At 44.5% G+C, this 13,289-nt stretch overlaps 1 protein-coding gene and 5 non-coding genes across 7 annotated transcripts in view; 5 read left to right on the top strand and 1 right to left on the bottom strand.

Moving 5' to 3' along the window:
• The first annotated feature begins 560 nt into the window (after positions 1-560).
• Positions 561-632, top strand: trnaq-uug (transfer RNA glutamine (anticodon UUG)). Its single transcript has one exon. It is a non-coding gene; the product is annotated as a tRNA-Gln (tRNA).
• Positions 633-1,043: 411 nt separating this feature from the next.
• On the top strand, positions 1,044-1,115 carry trnaq-cug (transfer RNA glutamine (anticodon CUG)). Its single transcript has one exon. It is a non-coding gene; the product is annotated as a tRNA-Gln (tRNA).
• A 1,518-nt stretch (positions 1,116-2,633) lies between these two features.
• Positions 2,634-2,705, top strand: trnaq-uug (transfer RNA glutamine (anticodon UUG)). Its single transcript has one exon. It is a non-coding gene; the product is annotated as a tRNA-Gln (tRNA).
• A 99-nt stretch (positions 2,706-2,804) lies between these two features.
• Positions 2,805-2,876, top strand: trnaq-cug (transfer RNA glutamine (anticodon CUG)). The gene has a single exon. It is a non-coding gene; the product is annotated as a tRNA-Gln (tRNA).
• A 251-nt stretch (positions 2,877-3,127) lies between these two features.
• Positions 3,128-3,215, bottom strand: trnay-gua (transfer RNA tyrosine (anticodon GUA)). Its single transcript is given in 2 exon segments — positions 3,128-3,163; positions 3,179-3,215. It is a non-coding gene; the product is annotated as a tRNA-Tyr (tRNA).
• Positions 3,216-3,471: 256 nt separating this feature from the next.
• Positions 3,472-13,289, top strand: part of LOC135255870 (zinc finger protein 391-like) — a 35,242-nt gene continuing 25,424 nt past the window's right edge. The window contains exons 1-4 of one of the 2 annotated variants that reach the window (XM_064337621.1): positions 3,511-4,184; positions 4,373-4,512; positions 6,440-6,560; positions 6,712-8,280. In XM_064337621.1, the coding sequence (XP_064193691.1) occupies positions 3,860-4,184; positions 4,373-4,512; positions 6,440-6,560; positions 6,712-8,075 (1,950 nt within the window). In that variant the 5' untranslated portion in view covers positions 3,511-3,859 and the 3' untranslated portion in view covers positions 8,076-8,280. Of the gene's footprint in view, positions 4,185-4,372; positions 4,513-6,439; positions 6,561-6,711; positions 8,281-13,289 lie in introns of those variants that run through there. The other variant, XM_064337624.1, reaches the window with a different exon arrangement.

Below are 13,289 nucleotides of genomic sequence, written 5' to 3'. Positions count from 1 at the left end.
GATAGGAAGCGAACCAAGACAGAGCAGTCCCAGCAATGCCCATCTCAGCCAAGGTGGAGAGGAGTATTTTGTGGTTGACCGTGTCGAATGCTGCAGGCAGGTTAAGAATCAGGACAGAGGAGAGGCTCTTGCAGTGGCGCGTGCCTCCATCACAGCCAGGAGCGCAGTCTCTGTTGAGTGCCCAGATCGGAAGCCAGACTGGTAAGGGTCTAGCTCAGTGGTTCTCAAGAAAGGGCCAGTGTGGGTGCAGGCTTTTGTTACAACCAAGCAGTTACACACCTGATTCTACTAATCAACCTTTGGAGTCTTTACTAAGGACCTTGATTACTGGAATCAGGTGTGTAACTGCTTGGTTGGAACAAAAGCCTGCACCCACACCGGCCCTTTCTGGCCCGAGTTGAGAACCACTGAGCTAGCTGGTTGTTCTGATGGAGACCTACACTTTGAATCCCTGCAAGTTGCAAGGTGGGGACATTCTGATAGCGACTCATAATGCTGCATTAAAGCCAATCCAGTCTTCAGTGGAAAAAAAACCTGTTTTACCATATGACTATTGTAGGGGTTCCATGGTGTAACGGTTAGCACTCTGGACTTTGAATCCAGTGATCCGAGTTCAAATCTCGGTGGAACCTGAAATTAACTTTGAAATTGAAATTAACAATTCGTCCTGATTAAACCAGAGTGATGAGTGTGATGGGTACTCCTGCTCCATCGTTGTGCAGCGTCTGGGTGAGTTTGCTCTGTCTTGTGCATCGTGGGCTCAGAATAATTTATTTGAAAAAATGACCAATGCGATTCCTTTGCAACCTTCAATAGCTAGCGTGGACGACAGTAGTGGGAAATATTACAAACCCTTAGATTGCTGGGTTGTTGTTTTAAAGTTAAGACTTGTTGATTTACAAACATATTAAAGAGAACCTCCACTGAAAAAAAAAAATCAACCCGAAACATTACACTAAAATGAGAAATCAAATAGTTTCCCATTGGTATCAATAGTTTTATTGATCTCCCTCTGCCATTGTCATCTGTTTAGGCAGATGTGGGGTTCCATGGTGTAATGGTTAGCACTCTGGACTCTGAATCCAGTGATCCGAGTTCAAATCTCGGTGGAACCTGGGCTTTAGGAACTTGCTGATGCCCAAATAAAATTTTTTCATGAATAACACTGTCACCTAACTGAAATGTGCATGTTCGTCAGAGTGAAAAGTCCTTCTCCAGTATGAGTACACAGAGAAGGCAGTTCCAACAGATTCTCATTCTAGTTTGTTTTCGGTGTTCTGCATGGTCATCGCCACCTCCATGCCTTGTCTTGTATATCATTGAAGGTGGAAACGCTGATCGCTGCTCTTTAAAAACAACCCTCCTTCGAGCCGGATTCAAACCAGCAACCTAAGGATTTCAACGAGGTCCAACTACAGTCCTCCGCGCTACCAACTGAGCTATTGAAGGGCACACAGAGGGGGGTTTGGCATGTTTGGCATGACGGTAAGCATGAAATGTTTCTCATTTCAATTCCATGGTGTTTGCAGCATTAATCCCTTCACAGATGTGTTATAGTCCAAAATGGTAAATTAACAATAGCTCTAATTTGGTTCACGTTTGGAAAAAGTACTCTTGATTTTGACCTACAACAATTCTAAATCGCACATACACTTAGTTTCATGTGAATGCATTCTTACCAATCAACTACCATTACAACAACACCCCAAAGTTTCGACAAGCATATTTTTTGGCACACATTTATGTCTTTACTTTTTACCTTGTCCTTCTGGATTGTTGGCTGTTGATGTGGTGCTGTCTTGTCATGTTGAAGTCATGCCTACTTAATTATTGCGTGTATTATTTGCATAGACTGCTTTGTTGCTGCTTTTGTTTATATTAATCAGATTAACCCACATGGTGAGGGTCTAGCTCAGTGGTTCTCAACTTGGGCCAGAAAGGGCCGGTGTTGTTCCAACCAAGCAGTTACACACCTGATTCTACTAATCAACCTTTGGAGTCTTTACTAAGGACCTTGATTTGTAGAATCAGTGTAACTGCTTGGTTGGAAACAACACCGGCCCTTTCTGGCTCGAGTTGAGAACCACTGGTCTAGCTGGTTGTTCTGATGGAGACCTGCATAGAGGGGAAACTGGAGCTGGTCGCTCACGGTGGGGGCACATGCTTGGGCCGGCCTTCAACCACAGTGGTGAGAACTGACCCAGGAAACCGGGAAAGCTGACTTAACTGTGTAATCAACTGCTTTACCTGATCATCTGCTGTGCTGCTAAAATGCTGAGTCTCAACGAAAGCCAGCAGACCCTGAGGCTCTCCGGGACCACCGGCTCAATGACACACTTTTCTAGCCATTTAAACTTCCATCCATTTTCACATTCCTTCCTGTCTCTCCCCACATTTTAGATGACCTAATTGTTGTTGTAAATGTCTCCATTAGAAACTTGGTTGTATGAATAGCCACTTGACTGTACCGTGAGAGTGCCTATGGGGACCCCTTGAGGATAACCATTGAACTACATGTTGAATCCCTGCAAGTTGCACGGTGGGGACATTCTGATAGCGACTCATAATGCTGCATTAAAGCCAATCCAGTCCTCAGTGCAAAAAAACTTGTTTTACCATATGACTATCGTAGGGGTTCCATGGTGTAACGGTTAGCACTCTGGACTTTGAATCCAGTGATCCGAGTTCAAATCTCGGTGGAACCTGAAATTAACTTTGAAATTGAAATTAATGATTCGTCCTGATTAAACCAAAGTGATGGGTAATGCTCCCTCTGCCACTGTCATCTGTTTAGGCAGATGTGGGGTTCCATGGTGTAATGGTTAGCACTCTGGACTCTGAATCCAGCGATCTGAGTTCAAATCTCGGTGGAACCTGGGCTTTAGGAACTCACTGATGCCCAAATGAAATGTTTTCATGAATAATACTGTCACCTAACTGAAACGTGCATGTTTATCAGAGTAAAACCACCTTCTCCAGTGTAAGTACACAGAGAAGGCAGCGTACAGGCAGTTCCCACGGGTTCTCATTCTAGTTTGTTTCCGGTGTTTGGCACGGTCATCTTCTTGGATATCGTTGAATGTGGAAACGCTGATCATAAATGATCACTGGTCTTTAAAAACAATCCTCCTTCGAGCCGGATTCGAACCAGCGACCTAAGGATTTCAACAAGGTCCAACTACAGTCCTCCGCTCTACCAACTGAGCTATCGAAGGGCACACAGAGGAGTTTTGGCACTATGTTTTATTGGATATCAGTATCAGGACAGTAGTGGGAAGTCTTACAAATCCTTAGGCAGCTGGGTTGAAGGCGTCATTTGAGTGAAAAGTTCATTTGGGATCTTGAGAAAGTATTTCAGTGAAAATGGATGCGCTACAGTCTTTGCCTCAGCTTGGCAGAGGACTCACATGTGGCTCCTCTAATTGGTGTTCATCGGGGACACTGGAGTGTTGAAAGCAGCGTAGAGCCAGGACATGTGGAGAAAGAGCAGGCTCATTAATTAAACTGGCTGGGATAGTCATTCTAGAGATTCATTCTGTGGAACAGCCTGCTTATTAGTGAGACCAAGCTTGAGGTCAGCTTGAGGATGAAGTTAGGTAACAGGTAAAAACACATTCCCTGACCAGGAATCGAACCCGGCCTACGGTGCTCTCCTACCCACTAGATCACCAGGAACGTGAAGGGGTTCTCAAGCACGTAATCTATTGTTAGTATAGTAAGATTTGTAGTAAAGGCTGAAATTCCATTACACTTGCGAAAAAAATCCGTCTTTTATTTTTTATTTTTGCGCCCACTTGATACGTACACCGGAAGTCGTTTCCTTGCTGCGGCTGCTGTCTTCACACCACAGAGTTCCAGCATGACTAGTTTCAACCGTGACTGCCGTGTCTATAATTTGCGAGAAATGTCGACTTGTTCTTCTTTTCAGATTCAAGTGGCATCTGTCATGGAGGTTTTATCTAAAACGGCAGTCGCAGAAATGACTAAACTAGTCGACGACGCGTCTGCTGCCTTACGTCTGGAAATGTGCAGAAGCCAAAGAGAGAACGAGGCGCTAAAAGCTAAGTTACTGCTGATGGAGAGAGAGCTCAGGGCTGCGCGAGGATGCGAAGAGGGAACGCCGGATAATTCTCTTAACATCTCTTTTGAAGTTCACGTTTGCGACGAACTCGAAGCACAAATACGTAAGTTGTACACCTCATTGCATGCGTGCATGTGAAAATGTGTTTTGGAGTCAGTGTTTTTTATTTTTGTTGAGAGGTGGAGCAGTTCGTGTACAGAGCAATATTTCAGTTGTAGGTCTAATGTAGAAGCAAGATGACAAAGTGGTGTTCACGTGCAGTTTATTAATAGTGTGTTTTTCCTTCTATAGCTAAGGTTGCAGGGAAAGGAAATGTCGCCGCAGAGAGAGTCTTTGACGAACGGTTGAGCTCAAGTCCGGCCAAAGATGAGCAGTACGTCCACGTGGAGATGAAAAAAGACGCCCCCGTTGCCTTGGATATAAAGTACGAGGTAAAACCAGTAGAACTCAAGAGACCCTGCATTCGTTTCTATTTATGTTGTATGATTTCAGTCAGGACATATGTGCATATCGGCGTGGTCATTACCAAGCTCACTTGGATAATGTTATTGTTATTGGCCTTGCATTGCCTCACTGGTAAACCGCATTGTGGTCAGGTATCAAGAACACAGCACTACGGAGAAGCAGTCGTTCTAGCTATCTACATTCTGTTAGCATTCTGTTCAACGTTGCTGTTCTTATTTTCATTAACGCAAATTCGCCGTCTCATTTTGCATGCATTACACTGGTGGCCTCCCATTTACTATCATGGACAGTTAAATAGATTTAGAATAGCTTTTAATTATATATCGGTGGTGTTATGAGGGGCTATGGGGCATAATTTTTCGAAATTCGTAGTTACCGTAGCCTGGCGTACAGTAATGCAGATTTTGGTGCACAAATCCTCACCTCAAGACCATTGTAGGGGCTCCATGGTGTAATGATTAGTATGGGGTGTTACGGAACGTAACTGATCCGTGAACCGTACGGATCGCAACCCCGACGGTCCGGAGCGCATGTAAACCGCGGATTCAATGTCTTTATATTTCCATATTTATGTACTCTGCCATCTAACGTTATAGGCCATTATGAAGCTAGCTATGCAGTAACGTTAGCATAACGCCATTTAGCTAACGTTAGTCAATCCGATTAATGTAACCCAAACTGTACCCGTGTATGGAGACATTGAACAAAATTGCTCATTTGCGATAGTAATCATAATTAGCTAGTGAACAACGTTTCACTTCTCAAACGGGCAAGAACTTTCTTCTACAATCCAAAAATGTATTTCCGGAAATTAACATCAACAAGTACTGTGATTTAAAATATCAGTTTCCTTAAATTAACGTATTTTGAATAGCGAGTGTACATATGTGGAACATTAATGTGGTATATTGGCTGTTTGTGGCATTTTAGCTCGCACTTTCCTAAAATTCCATCAATGATAAGATCGGGACTCCGACGGCACCGAAAACCGATAGATTTCACTGAACATTCGACTGTTTACATTTGTGGGGTTCTGATTCAGTGACATCATACTCTTACTTGATTTTACGCCGCGCATTTGTGAATGGTTTAAATGGATTTTGAAAATAGATTTTTGAAAACACGGTGCTACAATCATGATAACGGGATTGAGTGTGCTGTGAAGTTTAGGTAGCAAACAACAAGGCTGAATCCTTCTGACGTAATACAGCAACTATACGCTCCGGTCGCCTGGTTTCACTCAGTGGCCGAACGGAATCGATACAGTTTCAGAAAATATATAACTTTAAAATATTTAATTCAATGTTCTACTGGGACTTTTGCCGTTTATTGAGGGTGTGACAGAAAACTTGATGTATTGAATGTTGTTTTTATTTAAGACCATGTCCAAAAGTTCCTTACGATCCGAACCGTGAGTTTTGTGATCCGTTGCACCCCTAATGGTTAGCACTGGACTCTGAATCCAGCTGTCCAGTGTAAATCTCGGTGGAACCTGAACTTTATGACACCTGGGAAAATGATCGCAGCAAAGTCGTTTCTCATCATCTTGGGCGCAGAGTGAGGGCAACGTTAATTAGCTATGTATTTTATATAACTAAATAATGGTTATCTATGTGAATTTTCCAGCACAACTGAATGTGTGTACTCAAAGAGCTAATGAATATGAAACCTTATGTTGGATTAAGCCTCACTGTGTGTGTGTGTGTGTGTTTAGGCAGAGTAAAATGGCCTGATGAAAAGAGATTATCCACTGACAGTGGTCTAAATCAGTTCCAGTCGGGGTTTTGGTGGGGATTGGCAGGTTCAGAACAAGAAACGCTGCTCTTAAAGGTTTTGATTTGCTGGTGTTCAGACCTACAGGTGTACAGAATCTTCACACTTCCTGTTTGTCAGCCTGTAGACGGGGAGCAGGGTTGGTCTGAATCTGTGCTGCTCAGCGAGGATTGGCTGGAAGAGGACCCAAAGACGAGCCGATCACAGTTGGAACAGAAGATCAGTGAGGAGAATGCCTGTGGTAATTTCCTGTGGGGATTAATAAGGTTATAATTGTAATTGGTAATTACTGGTTGTAGTTGCTAAGGTCATCCATCCAAATCCAGTCAAGTTGTGTCAAATTAGTAATTAAATCCAGTTTTTGAATTCAATATATGTTTATTTTTGTGCAGGCACATCAGGGGCAGCTGCTACTAACAGTGGTGTAGGACCCCTCATTGAGGAGGGGGAGCTGCACATGCAGCCCTGCCCTGCAGGAGACCCAGAGAAGGGGCTGCAAGCCGAACTGAAGCAGGAGCCCGATGGGGAGCCTCTCACCCCTGGACACCCCCTGCCAGGATCTGGAGAGGGGCTGGAGGTCCAGTGCGCGTGGAGCAAGGCCACCAGATCGGGAAAGGTTCAGGAAATGCTCAGACAGCACGGAGGAAGCTCGGAGCCCGGAGGTGCGCGGTCAAACGACCGATTCTCTCCTCGCCATTACAGAGCTTCTCGGAGGCTGCGCTCTGAGAAGAACGAGGGCCCAACGTCACACCTCGAGCAGAAACAAAATGGCCGCCCCGGCAGGGCGCCTGATGCCATTTCGGCAGAGATGGCGGTCCCTCTGGGTTCTCCGGGACAGCGTGCTGGAAGCACCCTGTGTGAGGAGAGTTTCAACACGTCGGCAGCAGCAGAGAGTTGCCAGAGAATCGAGGGACAGGAGGAGTTCATCTGCACGTGCTGCAGGAAGACGTTCCCGGATGCTCTCGAGCTGCAGACGCACGAGGAGGAGCAGCACGGCACAGGGAAACGTTTCGGCTGTTCGGAGAGCGGCAAAGCTTTCGCTTGCTCCAGCGTCCTGGAAAAGCACCAGCGGATTCACAGCAGGAAGAAACCGTTCGCCTGCTCAGGGTGCGACAAAACCTTCTCCCAGTGGCACGTCCTCCAGGCTCACCAGAGCATTCACACAGGGGAGAAACCGCACATCTGCACGGACTGTGGAAAACACTTTCCCTACAAAGGCTACCTTAAGATCCACCAGCGCGTTCACACCAGGGAGAAACCGTTTGTTTGCGCGCAGTGCGGTAAAAGCTTCTCCCAGATTAGCAATCTTAAAACTCACCAGATTACTCACACGGGAGAGAAAGGCTTCTGCTGCACAGTGTGCAATAAGAGATTTGCCCGTCTCTATGATCTTAAGTATCATCAGAGTGTCCATACAGGAGAGAAACCACACAGCTGTGACAAGTGTGGGAAGACCTTTGCCAAACTGAGCAGCCTGAAGACTCACCAAAGGGTCCACACAGGAGAGAAACCGCACAGCTGTGATGAGTGTGGGAAGAGCTTTGCCCAACTGTGCACCCTCAAGTCTCACCAGAGTGTGCACACAGGAGAGAAACCGCACATCTGTGACGAGTGTGGGAAGAGCTTTGCCCATCTGTGCAATCTCAGGACTCACCAAAGGGTCCACACAGGAGAGAAACCGTACGGTTGCACGCTGTGCGGCAAGAGTTTTTCTCAGAATCATGTTCTTCAGAAACACATACTTACTCACTCCTAGTGAGGAGTAAAACTGGGGGGAACATTGAGCAAAATCATTGAATTTACTGCCCCTGCTGGGCAATTAAGTTACACTTACGTGGCACAGAGTAGAACAGTTTGATCACATTTTATACGGTGCTTACTTTATCAGGCCTTTTCTGTTCTGGGATCATCACAGATTCTCATCACATGCTCGGCAATAAATAAGTGAAATTTGTCTTTGATTTTGAGTGTGCTGTACCCTTGTCCTTTGTATTTCTGATTGTTTGTATCTCGATGCACTAATGGGTCTTTTTCGATATATTCAAGAGAATCCGACGTGTTTGTTGCTAGTTTTCTTCAATGGTTGATGTTAAGATGCCTAGATACGATGAAGCAAAAAGACAGTTTGTGATAAATAAATAAAAATATACTCCTTGTAGTAGTGGCGCGGTAGAAATAATATTACTGCATCGAGGTTAGAACGCAAAATCATCACACATCATCCGGCACATTTTAATGTATTAAATTATTCCTCCTGTTCTCAAAATAACTGGCTATGTTGTTGTAACGTTAGTGACGCGACCAGGCCCTGCCCTGAAAATGCGCAGTTGAGGCTGTTTCCCGTTGCTTTCCAGGCTTCACTGCCTGGACGCTCCTCTCCAGCTCCTGTGTACCGACATTAACCCACTGAGCTCTATGATGTAGCCTAATCCTGGCTTGCACGTTTCTGTCTGGGTTGTGCGTGGTGCTGCGTCGACCGAGTTCTTGGTTTTTCCCGAGTAGTGCTGGGAAAAATTAGCAGTCGAAAGAGGAGAGTTTGACCAAACTTTACGATCCAGGATCTCCGTAAAAGACGGTGATCCTAGCGTCGCTGTATTTTGGAGTTTTTGTTTCGGTAGAATAGGGGTTGTTGTCACAGAATTACTGCGGGATATGAAAGTAGGTTTTTGATTATTTTGAAAGGGTCCTGACCGACGACCTGGATGGGTCCACAACGGTGCCCTTTGTTCCTTTTCCTTTTTAGGGAGACTCCTGCAGGTTTCTGCCATGGCAGGTAAAGGGCTGGGAAATATCTCAGTGTCAGATATGGAACAGAATGAAGATGGGGGGGGGGGGATGATCGGAGAAAGGAAGGGAAGTTGGATAAAAGGGGGGGATAAGAAACAAGGTGTGAAGCGAGTCAGAAAGGGAGGTAGCTCGGGACCTGAGTCAGGAGAGACGGGCAGTGAGGGAGCGGAAAGTGAGAAAGATGAAAGTTCAGAGAGGTACAATGTTGTGGTAAGATTTGCTGAGGAGGGAGGAGTTGCGAAAATTAGTCCATTGAAATTGACAAGATCGTTAAAAGATCAGGTTGGGGAAATAAAATCTGCAAGAGTACTCAATGATGGTAATTTGCTGATACGGTGCGCAGATGAAAAGCAAATGAACAAAGTTAAGCAGATGAAAAATGACTGGAAAGTGCAAGGTGGAAAAAATTGTGAGAGTTGGAGAACAGAAAGCCAGAAGAGGGTGTAAAGGAGTGATCACAGGTGTTCCACTGAGTATTTGAGTTGGAGGAGCTTCAGGAAAACTTGAGTGTTAAAAGGATGACAAAGGGAATGGAAAGGAAAAATAGTGAAACGGTCCTGGTGGAGTTTGAAGGTGAGGTGTTGCCAGATGGACTCTATCTGGGATTCCTGAGCTATTTCGTGAGGGCATATGTTCCCAAACCATTGAGATGTTTCAAAAGCCAAAAGTTTGGCCGCATAGCTGAGTTTTGTAAGGAAAGGAGGAGGTGTGCTCAGTGTGGAGGGGATCATGAGTATGGAGAATGTGGAGAAGGGGGTACAACCATAATGTTGCAACTGAGGGGGTTCCCGGTGTGGCATATGGGGGTTGTGCAATAATGAAGCGCGAGGTAGAGGTTCAGCAGGTTAAAGTGAAAAATAAGATTGCTTATGCAGAGGCAGTGATGGTGGTCAAACAGAAGGGGGATCAAAGGGAGTTGTATGTGCAGGAGAAAGGTCAGGTGTAGGGAGGTCAGAGCAACCAGGAAGTGGAAAGATGTGGCTGGACAAGAAAAGGTTGGTGACCTTCATTACAGGGGTGTTCAATACTATAGAGGCGGTCAAGTCAAAAACTGATAGGACACGGCTAATAGTAAGGGACAGATGGAGGAGGAATTGATGGAAGAAAAAGGGTTGATGTGTTTAAATGATGGGAGAGGAACCAGAATTGATGTGAGCACAGGAAATCAGTCTGCCATAGATCTTACCCTTGTCTCAGATGCAGTGGCTGGAAGTAGTGAATGGGAGGTATGGGAGGAAACAACTATAGGGAGTGATCACTGTCCAACAGTATGTACGTTAGATATGAGAACAGAGCTAGTGTCAGGAATAGGAGTGGGAAAATGGATCGTTGGAAAGGCAGAATGGGATAAATTCCTAGATTTAAGTGAACAGAGTATGGTTTTATTTGAGGGGGATGGATAATGGATGTGGATAATTTAAATGATGAATTAAGCTCAGTGATATATACAGCAGCAACAGGGTCAATCCTGGAAGTAAAGGAAGAATGAGGAGGAAAGCAGTTCCATGGTGGACAGAAGACTGCAGTAAGGCAGTGAAGACAAGAAATAAGGCATTCAGAATACTCAAAAATACACATAATTTTCAGCACTTAATTCAGTACAAAAAAGCGCAGGTCCTTGTTAGAAGGACAGTTAGGCGGGCAAAAAGGGCATGTTGGCAATCATTTTGTGATAAAATAGGGGGAACAACTCCGGTAGGAGATGTGTGGGGGATGGTTAAGAGGGTGGGCGGAAGCAGGAGGGAGTGGGATTACCCTGTAATGAAGGGTAATGACGAGACAGCAGTGTCTGGCAAAGATAAGGCTGAGATGATGGTAAAGTAGTTTGTTAATGTTCACAGCTCAGACGACCTTTCAGAGGAAGGGAAGAGGGGTAGAGAACAAACAATGGGGGAGTACCTTGGGGTACGAGGAAGGAAGTGCTCCATTTACTTTGCAGGAGATGAAGAGAGCAATAGATAAATCTGGTGTGACCTCTCCAGGGAAAGAGCAGATGTTATATCATGTTGAAACCTCTCGGAGATATTGGGTTAGGCAAGATTCTGAATCTGTATAACGGAGTGTGGGAGGAGGGGAAGTTGCCAGCAAGGTGGAAGGAGGCGGTAGTGATACCAGTCAGAAAGCCAGGTGAAGATCCAACAAAGCCAACAAGTTACTGTCCTCACATATGTGTAAAATAATGGAACGAATGATAACAGAACGGCTAACTTACTATCTTGAGAGTAAGGGATTAATAGCAAGTTATCAAGGTGGTTTTAGGAGAGGGCGAGGCACAATGGATCCTGTTCCATGTCTGGAGGGTGACGTGAGGAATGCACTAGCGAGTAAGGAGTCTGTCGTAGCAGTGTTTTTTGACATAGAGAAAGCATATGATACGATGTGGAAAGAGGGTCTTTTGATCCAGTTACACATGGTTGGGGTTGAAGGGAGAGTTTTTAATTGGATTAAAGACTTCCTCTTTGGGAGAGCTATTCAAGTGAGAATAGGATCAGAGATGTCTAACAAGTACGCAGTCGATAATGGAACGCCTCAAGGAAGTGAGATTATCCCATTGCTGTTTACTATTATGTTAATGATGTGTTCTCTCGAATAGGACCAGATATGGGGAAATCCCTTTATGCAGATGGCGGAGCTTTATGGAAGAGAAGGGGGAATATGCAACATATTGTAAGAAAGGTGCAGGAGGGAATTAATGAGGTACAGCAATGGGGGTATAAATGGGGTTTTAAGTTTTCTGTTGAGAAGACAAATACAGTATTCTTCGCCAGGGAAATGTGATGTTGAATTTGTATGATAGAAATCTTGAGAGAGTGAGGGCATTTCGGTTTTTGGGGGTTCATTTTGACTCCAGATTAACATGGTCAGAACATATCAATAAGGTAATAAAGTGTAAGGAAGTGATAAATGTTATGAGATGTCTAACAGGGTTGAAGTGGGGAACTGACAAAACGTCTCTAAGGACTATGTATGTGGGCCTGGTTCGTTCTGTTTTTGATTATGGTTGTACTGCTATATGGCTCAGCAGCCAAAACACACTTGGTAAAGCTTGATGTTGTACAAGCACAAGCTCTCAGGATATGTTGTGGGGCTGTCAAGACCTCTCCCATATGTGCGCTGCAGGTTGAGACAGGGGAAATGTCGTTAGAGTTGAGAAGGAAACAACGCTTGGCAAATTTTTGGACTTATTTGAGGGGACATGACAATACCCACCCTACGAAGGGAGTTCTGCAACATTGTTGGGGACATGAAAGGGTCCAGAATTCTAGTTTTGGGTGGGTGGGAAATTCCTTAGCAGAGATGATAGGAGTATATAGAGCAGAATTTAGTCCAGCAGTATTGATCCCTGCAGTGGCTCTGGCTGCTAGTGACACCAATGGTTGATTACTATCTTTTAGAGCTTAAAAGGAAGGAAGGAGGTGAAATTGATTTGGCTAATGCTTTTGTGAATTATGTTGAACATAAATATCCTGGTTTCTTACAGATATATACAGATACACAGGGTCAGTGGATCCGGAAACGGGTAAAGCAGGGCCGGCCTTTGTAGTTCCTAAAAGTAATATTGAAGTATGTAAATGTACACCAGATGATCTGGGAGTATACACAGTGGAAATGTATGTGCTGTTGATGGCATTACAATGGGTGGAAGAGATCAAACCAGATAAGGTAATATTATGTTCTGATTCAAGTTCAGTCCTTAAAAGTATAATAACTTTCAAGTCAAAGTGTTGAGAAGATTTATTGTTTAAAGTTCTCCAAGTGCACAATAGAGTGGTGCAGAAGGGTATTGAAATAAAATGTATGTGGGTTCCAGCACATGTTGGGATCAAGGGAAATGAAGCTATGGATATATTGGAGGCTTTAGCAAATGAGGAGATACAGGTAGCAATTCAAATAAGTAAAGCAGAAGCAAAAGGTGTAATAATCAAGAAAGGGATACAGAAATGGTAGGAGTGGTGGGATAGAGACACACAGTAGGTGGCCGTAATGCAACAATACTGGATGCCGACCGCCGTAAAAAGCTAGAAAGAAGAAGAAGAACTCTTATGGAAAGAGGGGAGGAAACAGAAGAGAAGAGGTTGTAATATCAAGATTAAGAATAGGACACAGCAATTTACGCAGCACACTTCATATTATAGGTAAACATCCAACCGGTCTTTGTGAAATCTGTCAGGTACCAGAAACC

This window comes from Anguilla rostrata, chromosome 5, assembly GCF_018555375.3.
Source record: "Anguilla rostrata isolate EN2019 chromosome 5, ASM1855537v3, whole genome shotgun sequence".
Classification (NCBI taxonomy): Eukaryota; Metazoa; Chordata; class Actinopteri; order Anguilliformes; family Anguillidae; genus Anguilla; species Anguilla rostrata.
Note: the sequence above shows the minus strand (reverse complement) of the source record. Positions and strands in the feature narration are given on the sequence as shown.